This window comes from Amphibalanus amphitrite, unplaced genomic scaffold (assembly GCF_019059575.1).
Source record: "Amphibalanus amphitrite isolate SeventyFive unplaced genomic scaffold, NRLGWU_Aamphi_draft 001396F_arrow, whole genome shotgun sequence".
Classification (NCBI taxonomy): domain Eukaryota; kingdom Metazoa; phylum Arthropoda; class Thecostraca; order Balanomorpha; family Balanidae; genus Amphibalanus; species Amphibalanus amphitrite.
The window spans coordinates 157,399-170,451 of NW_024882889.1; the positions used below are offsets into that span (position 1 = coordinate 157,399).

At 45.3% G+C, this 13,053-nt stretch overlaps 1 protein-coding gene and 2 non-coding genes across 3 annotated transcripts; all 3 read right to left on the reverse strand.

Annotated features, from left to right (window-relative positions):
- Positions 1-10,587, reverse strand: LOC122372757 (helix-loop-helix protein 1-like). The gene is made up of 3 exons (XM_043350313.1): positions 10,295-10,587; positions 1,354-1,504; positions 1-790 (listed from the first exon to the last, which is right to left on the reverse strand). The coding sequence occupies exons 1-3, from the start codon at positions 10,480-10,482 to the stop codon at positions 593-595; spliced, it is 537 nt and encodes a 178-aa protein (XP_043206248.1). The 5' UTR covers positions 10,483-10,587; the 3' UTR covers positions 1-592.
- Positions 5,512-5,583, reverse strand: Trnac-gca. Its single transcript has one exon. It is a non-coding gene; the product is annotated as a tRNA-Cys (tRNA).
- On the reverse strand, positions 6,225-6,296 carry Trnaq-uug. Its single transcript has one exon. It is a non-coding gene; the product is annotated as a tRNA-Gln (tRNA).
- Positions 10,588-13,053: the final 2,466 nt, after the last annotated feature.

Sequence of the window (13,053 nt, forward strand, 5' to 3'; positions counted from 1 at the left end):
TTTGTTTTGTTCTCCATATACCCATGTATTCCTGTAAATGCATGGTATGCAACACTTAATTCTGCTGAATATTCTTAGCGTAAACGGAGGCTCAATAAAACGTTCAAAATATTCAGCATAATTTGCATAACAATAACTAAGAGGCAGGCGACATAAAACACCACGCCACGGGCCACGTAGATACACACAATCCATTAGTATCCTTATCCTGCTGCTTACGTATAGAGAGCGACACAGCGTCGAAGGGTGAACACGTTCATGGAAGACGTTGGAAGACATTGTACAGTTGCTCTACCATCTGCAACACATTCACTTGGTATGTCACGTCCAGCAATTTCCACTGACGTTTAGGGTCGATTTGAAGATCTTACCTAAAATTAAAACGGACATTAGTATCCGCCGAGGAGAGATTACCAGACTAGTCAGTGTCGTACGCAACACACATTTCATTAAACACACATCAATAAGCAAAAATCAAGCCTCTGAGAACTTACGCGAGCATTACACAAAGACTAACAGCCATATAGTGTATAAGTGTATGGCGGTGACCAAAGATTCCCTCAAAGATCACCGTTCTCCGCTAAAGTGCTGCTCAGATGGAGCGCAGCTGACTGAAGGGCACGCCGGGTGGGCAGGGGTAGCAGGGGGCGGCCAGCGGCCGGCAGCCCAGGTGTTGGTCACTGCCCTCCTGAGGTCCGCTCAGCAGCTCGGCCATGAAGGCGATGTATGTGATGGCCAGTCGCAGCGTCTCGATTCGCGAGAGTCGCTTCTCGTACGCAAACGTCGGCACCTGAAAACAACGCTCGGTGCTTTGATACAGGATAATTAGTGACTTATGAGGCGTGCTATGACTCGTGAGGCGTATGTTAGACGGATGTAAGTTTATAAACAACAACTTACACTGGCCTGTCTTTTCAAATCGCTGCCCTATCTTGTGTCTATTCTGTGACGATACGACTCTATGGGCTATGCTGTGACTGTGTGTTGACTGTTGTTCTTTACCTGGATGAGATAATACCTACTGTTTAAAGTTATTCCTCTAGTCGAGATAAATATAGTTTTAGATTATGGATAGCAATAAAATGAATCGTCACCACCATCGCGTTTTTTCTTCTAAACCAGGCAAAACTACAATGGCAACGAAAGTGAAATCGACGATCAGAAAACTTAACGCCATCCATTTCTTTGAAATCGCATAGCAGTAACATCGATATATAGATTAGTGGTGATTCACGGCTTAAACAAGCGCCTAAAACACATACGCTCAGTGTTCAGTTTGTTTCTTCATTCTCAGACAAACTTTCAGACCTACACGATCACTCGCAGGCCGATCAGCTGCACCAATCTGCTCACCTTTCTCCTCAGCCTGTCGAAGGCCTCGTTGAGGCTGAGCATGCGGCGCCGCTCCCGGATGTTAGCGGCCCTCCTCTGTGCCATCGACGCCACCCGTCGACGCAGCTTCTTGGCGGGCTGCGGCTGCAGCGGGCCCGAGCGTGGCACACCACTGCGCGGACAGAGCCAATCAGAGGGTTACTTCATATAGCCTTGGTTACTTTACACCGGCTACTGAGAGCCATAGAAAGCTGAAGCTATACCCATCTTCTGTGAAAGGCTTGGAGAGAACAGAGGTCGGAAACTCGTGTCCAGCCAGGGGGAACAAATAGGCTAATGGATCATTAATTATCATCCCCTTGGTCCTGGTATCCTGGAGCTGTGAAGTCTGTGAAGCTTATAGAAATTAGATGTGTTAAGTGACTACGGCTACCCCTTGTACTCATGGACGCGGGAACCGTGGGGGCAATGGGGGCAAGCTGCCCCCACAACTTGCAGGCTGTGGGGGCGACGCCCCCACAACTTGAAGGCGTGGTGGCGACGCCACCCCCACAACTTATCTGGATATTTTCGCTAAGTATTTTGTTAAGTTTAAGCTTTAAAATGTAATTTTGGTACTTTTCAAAATGAAGTAACCCAAATGCGAAAATAAAAATGGGGTAGTTTGGTTTTGGGGACCCAAGTTGCTCCTCTACGGTTGGATAAAATGGAATGAAGGCAAAAATATGTGAGCCGACGAAATTTACTTAGCGTAAAAAATCATATTTGGTAGCTCTGATATCCCGCGCCGGGCCGGGAGGGGTGTTTTAACACCTCCCTGCGGCTTTTCGCAGATATCTCAAAAAATGGCGGTGCGGAGCGCCGCTCTTTTTGGCACACCTGTTTGTGCATTTTTTTTTCGCACAGGTTGTGAAAATTTCAGACCCAGGTCGCTCAAGGTCGGGTCACCAGGTCACGCCAAGTGATCTCATCTAAGAAAAGATAAGAATGTTCGTCATAGCTACACCGACTGAACGATTGCTTTGAAACTTTCAGCGATTGATAAGAGTAACTGTATCTATAAAACGTATATCTCGGAATTTTGATATTGGTGACCTAAGGTCAGGTCAATTTTGCGGCCTCTATATTAGCCGTTTTCACGACGGCCATCTGGTAGGTACACATTTGGTGCACATCTGGTACAGGTTTGGTGCCGATCTGGTCAAATCAGGTTCAGTGTGTCTGTTAGCAGCTATCAGCCAGGGTTGCACTAATTGCTTATATGCCTGCTTTGTCATATTATCAGACAGCATCATCGATTAAAACACTGAAACAAATTCATAAAATGAAGATATTTGCTGTAAAAGAAAGTAGGTGCAAATTTGGTCAAATCAGGTGCATTCGCCGGATAGCCCGTCGTGAAAACGGCTATTATAAGTCAATGGGAGAAAAATGAAAGGCGTCTGTTTTGCACGAACGCCATCCTAGACACTCTCAAACATGGGGATGCAGGTAAAATTGACACACTGAACCGGAAAATGGCAGCTGTGACCCCACGTTATATCCCGGAGGTCATCTCAGGTCACGACTAGCATCTAACAGTTTTTCACCAATTTCTCAACCTATAGACGAGCGAACAGTTTTTCGCTCGACGCTGCGGATCGACTGATATGCAACATGACCTTTTCCGGTCATGTCATGACCTTGACCTGAGGTCAGATTTTCAAATTGACCTTTCAAGGTAAAATAATAGTTCATTCGACGCGTCTTGACGAGAATAACATGATGCTGGCAAAAGAAATGTCGTGGCTCTTTTAAGTCAAAAGTTATTACAAAAAAAAAACACTTTTCGTAAAAACGGTTGTTTTTGGAGTTTTGGAGGCGAAACCGTTGACCTGAGGTGAAATCTGAGGGCATGTCAGCGAAAAAGCGTTAAAAGACCTATCGAATGCGCTTTTCCGTGGTGCTGTAGCTCTATCGCTTCCCGAGTTAGCCATGGGCAGTTTCCAAAATGTTGAAATAGCCAACATTTTACCTTTGGTGACCTCTGGTGACCTGACCTTTTACCTGGCCCAAAAAATGACCGATATGTTTTCGTACTTATTTTGGACGTTCTTTCGAATGCCGCTTACCGCGTGTCGCTACGTGGCCCAGGAGCCGTGTTAGAAGGGGGGCGTGTTCAGACACCCCCGGCCCGGCCTGGCCCGGTTGTCGCGGAGCACCGATATATGCGGGATATGGTGGCATTCCTTTGATTTCCATTAAAGTGACCATCCTACCTAGTTTTGAGTTGAGATAGCCAAAATGGGGGTTCCTAGCTTGCAATTACCGATTTGGGCACTCACAACGAGAAATGTTTTAATTCGGAAATATTCAATTTCAAAGTCTGCAGTTTTCGAATTTTAAGGGGCTAATGCATTTGAATACCCCCTTCGACGGCGCAGAGGTGAAGTCCGCAGTAATTCTAATATTTTTTACGTTTTTTTTTTCAAATTTATTTGATTACGTTATTCGACATTTCGCGAAATGAAGTGGCCTAAATCCGAAGAGAAAATTTGATTTGGGGTGCCTTGGTTTTGTCACCGGAATCGGTCTCCGCCACAGCCATGGCCCTTGCCCCCACAACTTCAAACTAGCTCCCGTGTCCCTGCTTGTACTTAATTCTGACTCGCATATGGGCTCGGACTGCAAAGTGCAGATAAACCTCCCCCAGTTTTTTTCACGAATCATTCGCATAAAAACGGCAAATAACAACGCAATTTTGCATTGCTAGATGCTAGTAGTCAAAATAAGGAGCTCTAGCAGGTTTCGCCTTTTAACTTTTGGTTTATTCACCTGGAAAAGTCAACAAATGACCTGCGACCATCAAAACGAATAACCATCGGCGTCCTCTCGTCACGCGCTTTTCAGTATCCTTTTCATGTTTTCTTATTGTTTTTGAATCATGAATGTGCAGGAAATAGACATAAATAGACGTCATGTATCAGCGACCACACACTGCCACACTCTAGTAATCTTTGTGTCGAGTTTCGATGGCAAAGTCAGAACGTGAAAGTTGAGGTTATTTGGTGATCTCTATTGACCTCAGCAATGACTTGATCAATACATGATTTTCATAACTTTGAAAGATTTTACAGTGAGCTAAGTATTACTATTTTTGGGTCTTTCTAGCTTTCTTAGTTTCCGAAATAGCCGGGTGTGGCCTCCCCCCCCCCCATCCCGACCTCATCCTGGCGAAGCTGGCTAAGACCCCCACCATGGTGCTGGTTAATGATGAATTACGTAGCTATTAATGGGTATGGTAATCATTTCAACCATTCCTACCTCAATGAAATAAGTCAGAAAATGTTCATTGTTCGTAGCATTCTTTTTGGAGTGTCCAGTCTGCATAGATAGTTTGACCCTATTCAAACAAACATAAACAGACAAAATGAAAGAAGTCATCTAGTAAATGCAAAATAAATGCAAAATTGTCACGAAAAAGTCCAGAATTTGACCATTTTTACATATCGGTGCATAAGTTGGAACAAATTTACGGCGCCGCAGGAAAGCGCTGTAGTAGTCGATCGCTCTTTCGATAGTCGATTGCTCTTTTTCAAGTTCTTTCTGTCTAATGGTCTAAGATTTGACCTAGGCTCGATGGTTCGTCCACAGAGTGCAAAAACTCTTAAAACTTCACATTTTTGTTAAACACGTTTTGCGCGATAACTTTTGATACCAAGCTTGTATTACGTTGATTTTAGCGGCATCACGTTTCTCTTGCTGAGACGCGTCGAATGAGCTATATGTTGACCTGAAAAGTTCAGCTTCAAAATTTGACCTCAGGTCAAGGTCAAGGACAGGTCATGCTCCATATCATTCGATTCGTATCGTTGAGCTGAACGCATCTAAGGAGTTTTTCTCGTCCTAGCATGTCTCTATTTCAAGTGTCTGTAAAAAATGTTTAAAACCCCTCATGACCTGAGATGACCTCAGGGGCAAAAAGAGGCGTTATGTAAAATGTGTGCAATTTTTCGCTTCAAAATGTTTTGCTCATAGTATTTTGTTTTCATTGTTCAGTGTTAACCTGTATCCTGATGTTTAAGGGTGCTAGCTAAGTTTGACTTTTGTCCAAAACAAGGGCAGTTTAATTTGCACAATTCAGTAAGTCGACTTCAAAATCCCAACAATGATCGGGGGGGGGGGCAAATTTTGGCAAAGAGGGGGCACCTGGATTTGAACCGGGGACCTCTCGATCTGCAGTCGAATGCTCTACCACTGAGCTATACCCCCACAACTGCATAATAATCTCATCACGGTTGTGTACGACGTATGAGCCTGTATGGCGCGCAGGGAACCGGTTCGCCAGCGCGTGACCTCGGCCGCCAGCTGCGGCTTTCGCAGGCCCGTCAGGCGCGTCAGCTGTCATTGACCGGGCGGCAGCCGACAGCGCTGAATCGCCGTCGGTAGTTGGCCTTGAACTGCACTCATTCCGTCATAACATAAATTGTTATGTGAAATGTCACAGAACCCACAGACGAATGAATACGTGCAGCTACTTATTCCCCATTCCCAAACATATGTTTATGCTCCGCAGCATATGTATCATCATTAGTGTTGGTCGTCAAATAATGGATCTATGATCTATATGAATGAGAATACTATACCTACATTATTTCTTTTTGTCACTGGGATCGAGGGCGGGGCCACCCCTGGTCAACTGTTAGGCACTGGATGGCGACATATTTCTTAGAATAGATTTGCACAAAGAATTGTGGGTCGGAAGCTACGATCCAATGGATGTTCAATACAATAGCGCCATGAGGTTATGGCACACCACCTCTTACTTTCAATTGACACGCAATCTCGAGCTTTACTGAGTTTGCACGACTGTGGTAGATCAGACTGATGCATCGAAACACATAAAGCTGGTTAGGTCCCGCCGAGATTTGAACTCGGATCGCAGGATTCAAAGTCCTGAGTGCTAACCATTACACCACGGGACCGACGAGCGTAGTCGCTCCATTCTGCGCATATTGCTTTTACTGATGCTTTTGATTGTTGATTCTTATTCTGATGACGTTGCAATATTGAAATACATTAGTTAAGTTTTGATTAGGTATATCAATTTTTGCAACATATAACATGATTATAAGGTTGTTAATTTTATGAACTTTACTGTTACTCATTGATTTACAATTTTATCAGTAGGTGAAAAGCTGGGGGCAGTGAAAAATCGTGTGAATCGAGAAACATTAACGACCACGAATGCTTACTCGATACGCATGACGACAAAGGCTCCGATATTGCTGTGAACGACCTCGTCACGATCCTAATAGACACCGAAACCCCTTCTCTGATGATAGAGACGGAGCAGTTTCCTAGGTCGACAGACCTTCTGAAAAAGTATCGCGAGCTCTATCAGGAAATGCGGGCACAGTTTATTGCCCAGGGCCTGGACCGTGACCCTATGTCTGACCCTGAACTAGCGAGATACCTGTCTCGTGGGGGCAAAGGGAGCAAGTAGGGAAATGGAGATGAAAGCGTTTTTTTTTCTTACTGCCTTGTGTACAACGCGTGACCTGCAGTAATACACATAACCCATTTCACTCGGAAACTAATAAAGCTACAGCGCCGCAGGAGAGCGCATTCGATAGCAATTTTATTTTTAATGCTTTTTTTTTGCCATCCTCTCAGATTGAACCTTAGATCAATGGTTGAGCCTCCAGAGGACAAAAACTCGAAAAAATAGCCGTTTTACGAAAAATGTTTTTCGGTACCAGCATTTGACGGAAGGAAGGTACGACATTTATTTTGCCAACATCGTGTTCCTCTCGTCGAATCGTGTCAAATGAACAATAATTTTACCATTAAATGTCATTTTGAAAGTTTAACCTCAGGGTATATGTAGGTCACGACCTGACCGGAAAAGGTCATGCTGCATATCAGTCGATCAGTATCGTCGACCTGAACACACATTAACACGCGCCGGGCCGGGGGTGTTTAAACACCCCCCTGCGGTTTTTAGCACACCTGTTTGTACATCTTTTCCGCACATGTTGTGAAAATTTCAGACCCAGGTCGCCTTAGGTCAGGTCACCAGGTCACGCCAAGTGATCTCACCTCAGAAAAAAATAAGAATGCTCGTCATAGCTACACCGACTGATCGATTGCCTTGAAACTTTCAGCGATTGATTATAGCAACATTATCTATAAAATGTACACCTCGGAATTTTGATATCGGTGACCTAAGGTCAGGTCAATTCTGCGGCCTCTCCATTATAAGTCAATGGGAGAAAATTGAAAAGCGTCTGTTTTGCACGAACGCTATTCTAGACACTCTCAAACATCGAGATTCGAGAGGTAGAATGTAAAATTGACACAATGAACCAGAAAATGGCAACTGTGACCTCTCGTTATGTCCCCGAGGTCATCTCAGGTCACGAACAGAATCTAACAGTTTTTCGCTAATAACTTCTGATAGAGGCGTGCTAGAGCGCTGAAAACGCCTTAGATGTGTTCGGCTCGACGTTGCGGATCGACTGATATGCAACATGACCTTTTCCCGTCAGATCATGAACTTGACCTGAGGTCAAATTTTCAAGTTGACCTGTCAAGGTCAAGTTATAGTTCATTCGACGCGTCTTGACGAGAGGAACACGATGCTGGCAAAAGTAATGTCATGGCCTTTTTGAGTCAAAAGTTATTGCCGAAAAAAACGCTTTTCATAAAAACGGCTATTTTTGGGGGTTTTGCCCTCTGAAGGCTAAACCGTTGCCCTGAGGTAAAATCTAAAAACATTAATCAGAAAGGTCTGTAAAAGGGCTATCGAATGCGAATTTCCGCGGCGCTGTAGCTCTATCGGTTCCCGAGATAGCCGTCGGCAGTTTCCAAAATGTTGAAACAGTCAATATTTTACCATTGGTGACCTCTGGTGATCTGACCTTTGACCTGACCCAAAAAATCACTGAGGTGTTTTCGTCCTTATTTTGGACGTTCTTTCGATTGCCGCTTACCGCGTGTCGCTACGTGGCCCAGGAGCTGAGTTTGAAGGGGGTGTTCAGTTCAGACACCCCCCGGCCCGGCGCGGAATCCCGGAGCACCGACCCGGTGCGGGTGAAGTGTTTTCAGCACCCTAGCTTGTTTCTATCAAAATTCAAAAGTTATTACAAAAAAAAAACGCTGCGGAGCTATCATGACCTGAGGTGAACTAAGGACATAGGAAGGGCGCCTTTCAATTTTCTTCCATCGACCTGCTATAACGAAGAGGCTGCAAATTGATCGGTCATAGGTCACCGATATCGAAATTCCGAGATATACGTTTTGTATATACTGCTACTCTTATCGATCGTTAAAAAGTTTCAATGCGATCGCTTAGTCGGCTTATTTATGACGAGCATTCAAACTTTTTCTGAGGTGAGGTCACATGACGTGACCTGCCGACCTGGTAACCTGACCTTGAGCAACGTGAGTCTAAAATTTCCGCAACATGTGCGGAAAGCGGAAAAGATGCGTGGACATGTGTGCCAAAAACGGTGACTCTCCAGTCTTCATACTGACGTTTTTTAGATAGCTGCGAATAGCTGCGATGGTTGAATGCTGATAAAGATAACTGTACTTCCAGCTCCCAACACTTCTCGAATAAACGAAAAGCTGGAAGTACGGTTATCTTTATCAGCATTTGGAAGTTTATTTAAGCGTTCTCATTCATCCATTGTGCGGTTATCGTAATTACCGTAATTACATGCCCTCTGCCATACCTCTGCCAATTGTAATGCGTTTTATCCCACTAAGAACTGAGCTGGAAGATTTTTGTCTCGGATTGTATGTGCAAGACAAAGTGGACGAGGCAAAATGGACAGCTCCCATTTGGTTATAAACTGTTCCCACTGGGACAGCAAACTATTGATATTAAAAGGTATGGCCATGCATTTATACTTGCCATTTTTCGGTTACGTTCGTTAAGCCAAAAAATGCAATTCTGTGTTTATCTATGCATGCCATTGCGTTGTTTAATTACAGGTGAAAAGATGACAAATTCAACGTCCACCCATGTTTAAACCTCTACCATCAAAAATTATATTCGCACATGAGGCATTATCCTGTTTCTCATGTCGGGGCAAAGAAGACGCCGGTGTCCGTTTTTCCCGGGGTTGGGGCAAGGTGAAAAAAATACAAAGGTTCAAAGTTTTGACAACATCTCCTACATGTGAACTTCTTTAGAAATGAAACGAAGTTGAAATGAAAAGCAATTTAATAGCGATCATAGTGACAAAGAAACGATCTTTCCAAATTTGAAAATTATGCGTCGGCATAGAAAAAAAGCGTTAGGGCGGCCGATTTGGACAGCTCCCAGTATTTTGTCTCCCTTAACAAAATACATAAGTCAAAAGTTTGTTTTTGAGGCAAAAAAAAAAACTTTTGTCTATTGCCACCACACCGAGCGGACATTTTAGACAATGATGAGCCAAATCGTAGGTGTGACGCCTTTCGCATTGCATCTGGCTGTTATCCTTTTCCGGCGGCTGATGATATGATCTGTGAGTTACTCCTAATATCGGCTTTGTCGAAAAGGAATATGTATATACCTACCACACAGTGAGCCGAGCCCTGTATATATGCTTTACATACATACCTACTAAGTGCAGACTTCCTTTAGTGGGGCACTTTTAACCCTCCCTTTTCAAGTGTCTGACAAATAGATGAAAATGGTCATGACGTGTCTTACATAAGCATAAGTTTTCCGATTTGAATTATGACCTAGCCTGAATTTGGTGAAATAAGCCTAGATCCCAACACCAAAATGGGCTGTTCCCATGACAAACTGATAAGCTGCTTTCATTTGTGATTGTGCTTACTTTTTGGAAAACACACGCATACGCACCACTTGTGTTTGATCACGCACATCCGTGCTGTCGCTGAATCATTCACGCAACAGTACTGGATCTGGGATCACACTGGCACTGTGTTGGATCTGTATCACAATGCTGGATCATACACGCACCTGTGTTGGATCATACACGACGCGGCGAGTCTCGGCTGGGCGCTCCACAGGTCGTGCAGTCCGATCAGGTCGGGCTGCTCCCAGCCGTATCCGCCGTAGAGACCGTACTCGGTGTTTGTGAGGTCCCACAGCTGGCCACAGTCGGCCGGATACGCCTGGATCCGGCCGTACACCATCGGCGGACCCATCGCCGTTAGGTCGGGTCAGGTCAGGTCAGGTCACACGTGCCGAGCGCCGTGGGTGGTACTGCAGAGTCGACAGACAGATCGCTGCTCGCGGACCGCCGGCTCAGCGGAGGCGGGCTCGGAGAGGACTGGAGGGTGCTGCGGCTGCGCAACCGTCCCTCCTCCCGGCGCGCCGCGCTCTCCGAGGGCTCTGTTTCGTGCGGAAAGCCGACATTTCCGCCAGATTTAATATCGACTTATTAAATGTTCATCAGAGCCGGCTGTGCCACTTTATTAGCTCCGGGGAGCGGGCGCCATATTGCTCGCCGAGTCGACAGGGGGCGGAGCGGCGCGTTTTGGCAGGGTGTAAAATTGGCGTGGCGAATCCCGTGGCGGAGAGGAAACGCGTCTTCTTTGTTTGGTGGTCATGCGTTTTAGTGTAATGGATATGGTAGTTATTGGGTGGAGGGGAGTATGGTAAACAGAGGTGGAATTAGACGCCAGCGAAAACTGGATGGCTCGGGAACTGGTTGGGACTGCTGAGGCCGTATTAGTTTTGGGATGATACATGAGATCGCTGCAAGACGGCCCCTAATCCCTATATAGGCTTATAGGAGCCTTGCCTTTTCAGTGTAAGTGTGGATGCGCACCTATCCGTTATAAAGCAAACAGTTTCTGATTTCTCAAAATTAATATAAGCACTTACATTTGCGCCGTATAATTATTCAATCGGTTGCCTGAAAGGATTCAACAACCATGACTCACACATTGGCAACTTAAGTTCGTTTGTTTTGGGTTTTAGGTCGCGTCGGCGGTAAGGTTCGTTGGGAACTTGGTGGAACCATTTTTTTGTACTCCCTGCACTTTGAAACGCAATGCACATTTTAAGTGATGGGTTTTGTGCGTCGAAAGCACGTGTTATAGCGATCTCACAAATAAATCAAACGATGCAGTTATGTTCCGATGCAGTTATCTTTCTGCGCCCTATCGCTCAACTCGCTCAACTGTGCACCGGCACTTGCACCAGCACAGCCAAACGACAAAATACCGGCACAACGATGTAGCAAGCCTAAAAAGCAGGGGTGGCATGTAGGATGGGAGTACACTAACACCGTAACTGTCGAACCGCATTCGTGAATTTCAGCTGACCGAAAAGGTATGCCTGAAAACGGATTTACTGAGCCTCGAACTCTCTTCATGACTGAAGTGATTAAATTAAGCCCAATTTTCTTATCCTAAATGGCTGTGCTCGCTGACTTCACTTCACAATTAGAGCTTACCAATAATATAATCCATCTTTTCCGAGATGTCCGACAATGTAGCTGAATCCGCCGGGGATACAGGTGGAGAAACTGATCCTAATGCAACAATCGCTCCACAGAAATCCACTGAAAATGCAGTTTCTTCAGAGAATGCAGGTGATACTGCAAAAACCGTGGCTGAGGAAACAGACCCAGCGACAACGGAAGCCGAATCAGATGAGCCAAAGAAGGAAACCATTGCATCTGGCCAGGAAGGAGATAATCTCGAAACGTCTATTGACGACAAACCAACAGAAAATGATGATCCAAACAAATCAGCAGAAACAAATCAGCAGGCGCCCACTGAGAGCGCCGGCGAGCATGCTGCTCCACCAGTTGAGAACACGGAACCAGCTGAAAACGTACAAACTTCTGAGGAACAGTCCATAATAGCAGAAGAAGCGGGCGCGACCGAATCGTTTTCAAACGACGATTCTTCGAAACACAAGCCCGTCCCAAGTAACGATGAAACGAAAGACGAGATCCCTCCGACCACAGAAGTTGCACTTCCAGAGACCGCAGACGCAAAGCCAGAAGAAGAAAACGTCATAAAAAGTGAGCAAAAGCAATCCGTCTCTGACCCTCACTATGTGCAAGATACAGCTAAAGAAAGCATAATAAATGCAGAAGATATAGGAGGTGTCTCGGATGCTCCAATGGAAGATTCTTCCATTCAAGATACCACTGACGTTCCAGATCAAGCCGATGAAAAGATTCAAGAACTGGAAGAACTCGTGAAGAAGGCCTCCGAGGGCTTGAGCCAAAAGAAGTCCAAGACCGAAAACGCGAGTCTGACAAAACGTATCTATGAAGACCAAATCAAAACGGGAAAGCTGAATCGTCTGACGAGCGTGGTAGAAGACGAAGACGGCACCAAGCGGCTCGTGAATCCTGGCTCGGTACCGCATTGGAATACCATCAGCATCAGCTTGGCTGGAAAGGCAAGTAGCTATAGAACAGCTCGGTAGTTGTTTATTTATTTTGACAGGTCATAGGAATCGTTATAGGATTAGTTAGAATTTAGAAGTTGATTTAATTTGAGTAGATATCATAAGTCGACACTTTTCCAATAAATCTAGGTAATTTGTAGAAGGTATGACGCTCTTACATGAACTCGTAACGTAACCTGTCGAATTCTGAAGTCAGAGCTTCTGAATTAAGTTATTTAGCCCTTAACCCTATTCCTGGCGGGCTCCGCCGGGACAAGAAACTGGCGGGGGGGGGGGGGGCCGATTCGGCCCCCCCCTGAGATCTCGAGAACGAAGCAAGATAGCGACAAACGGTTAAACGCATC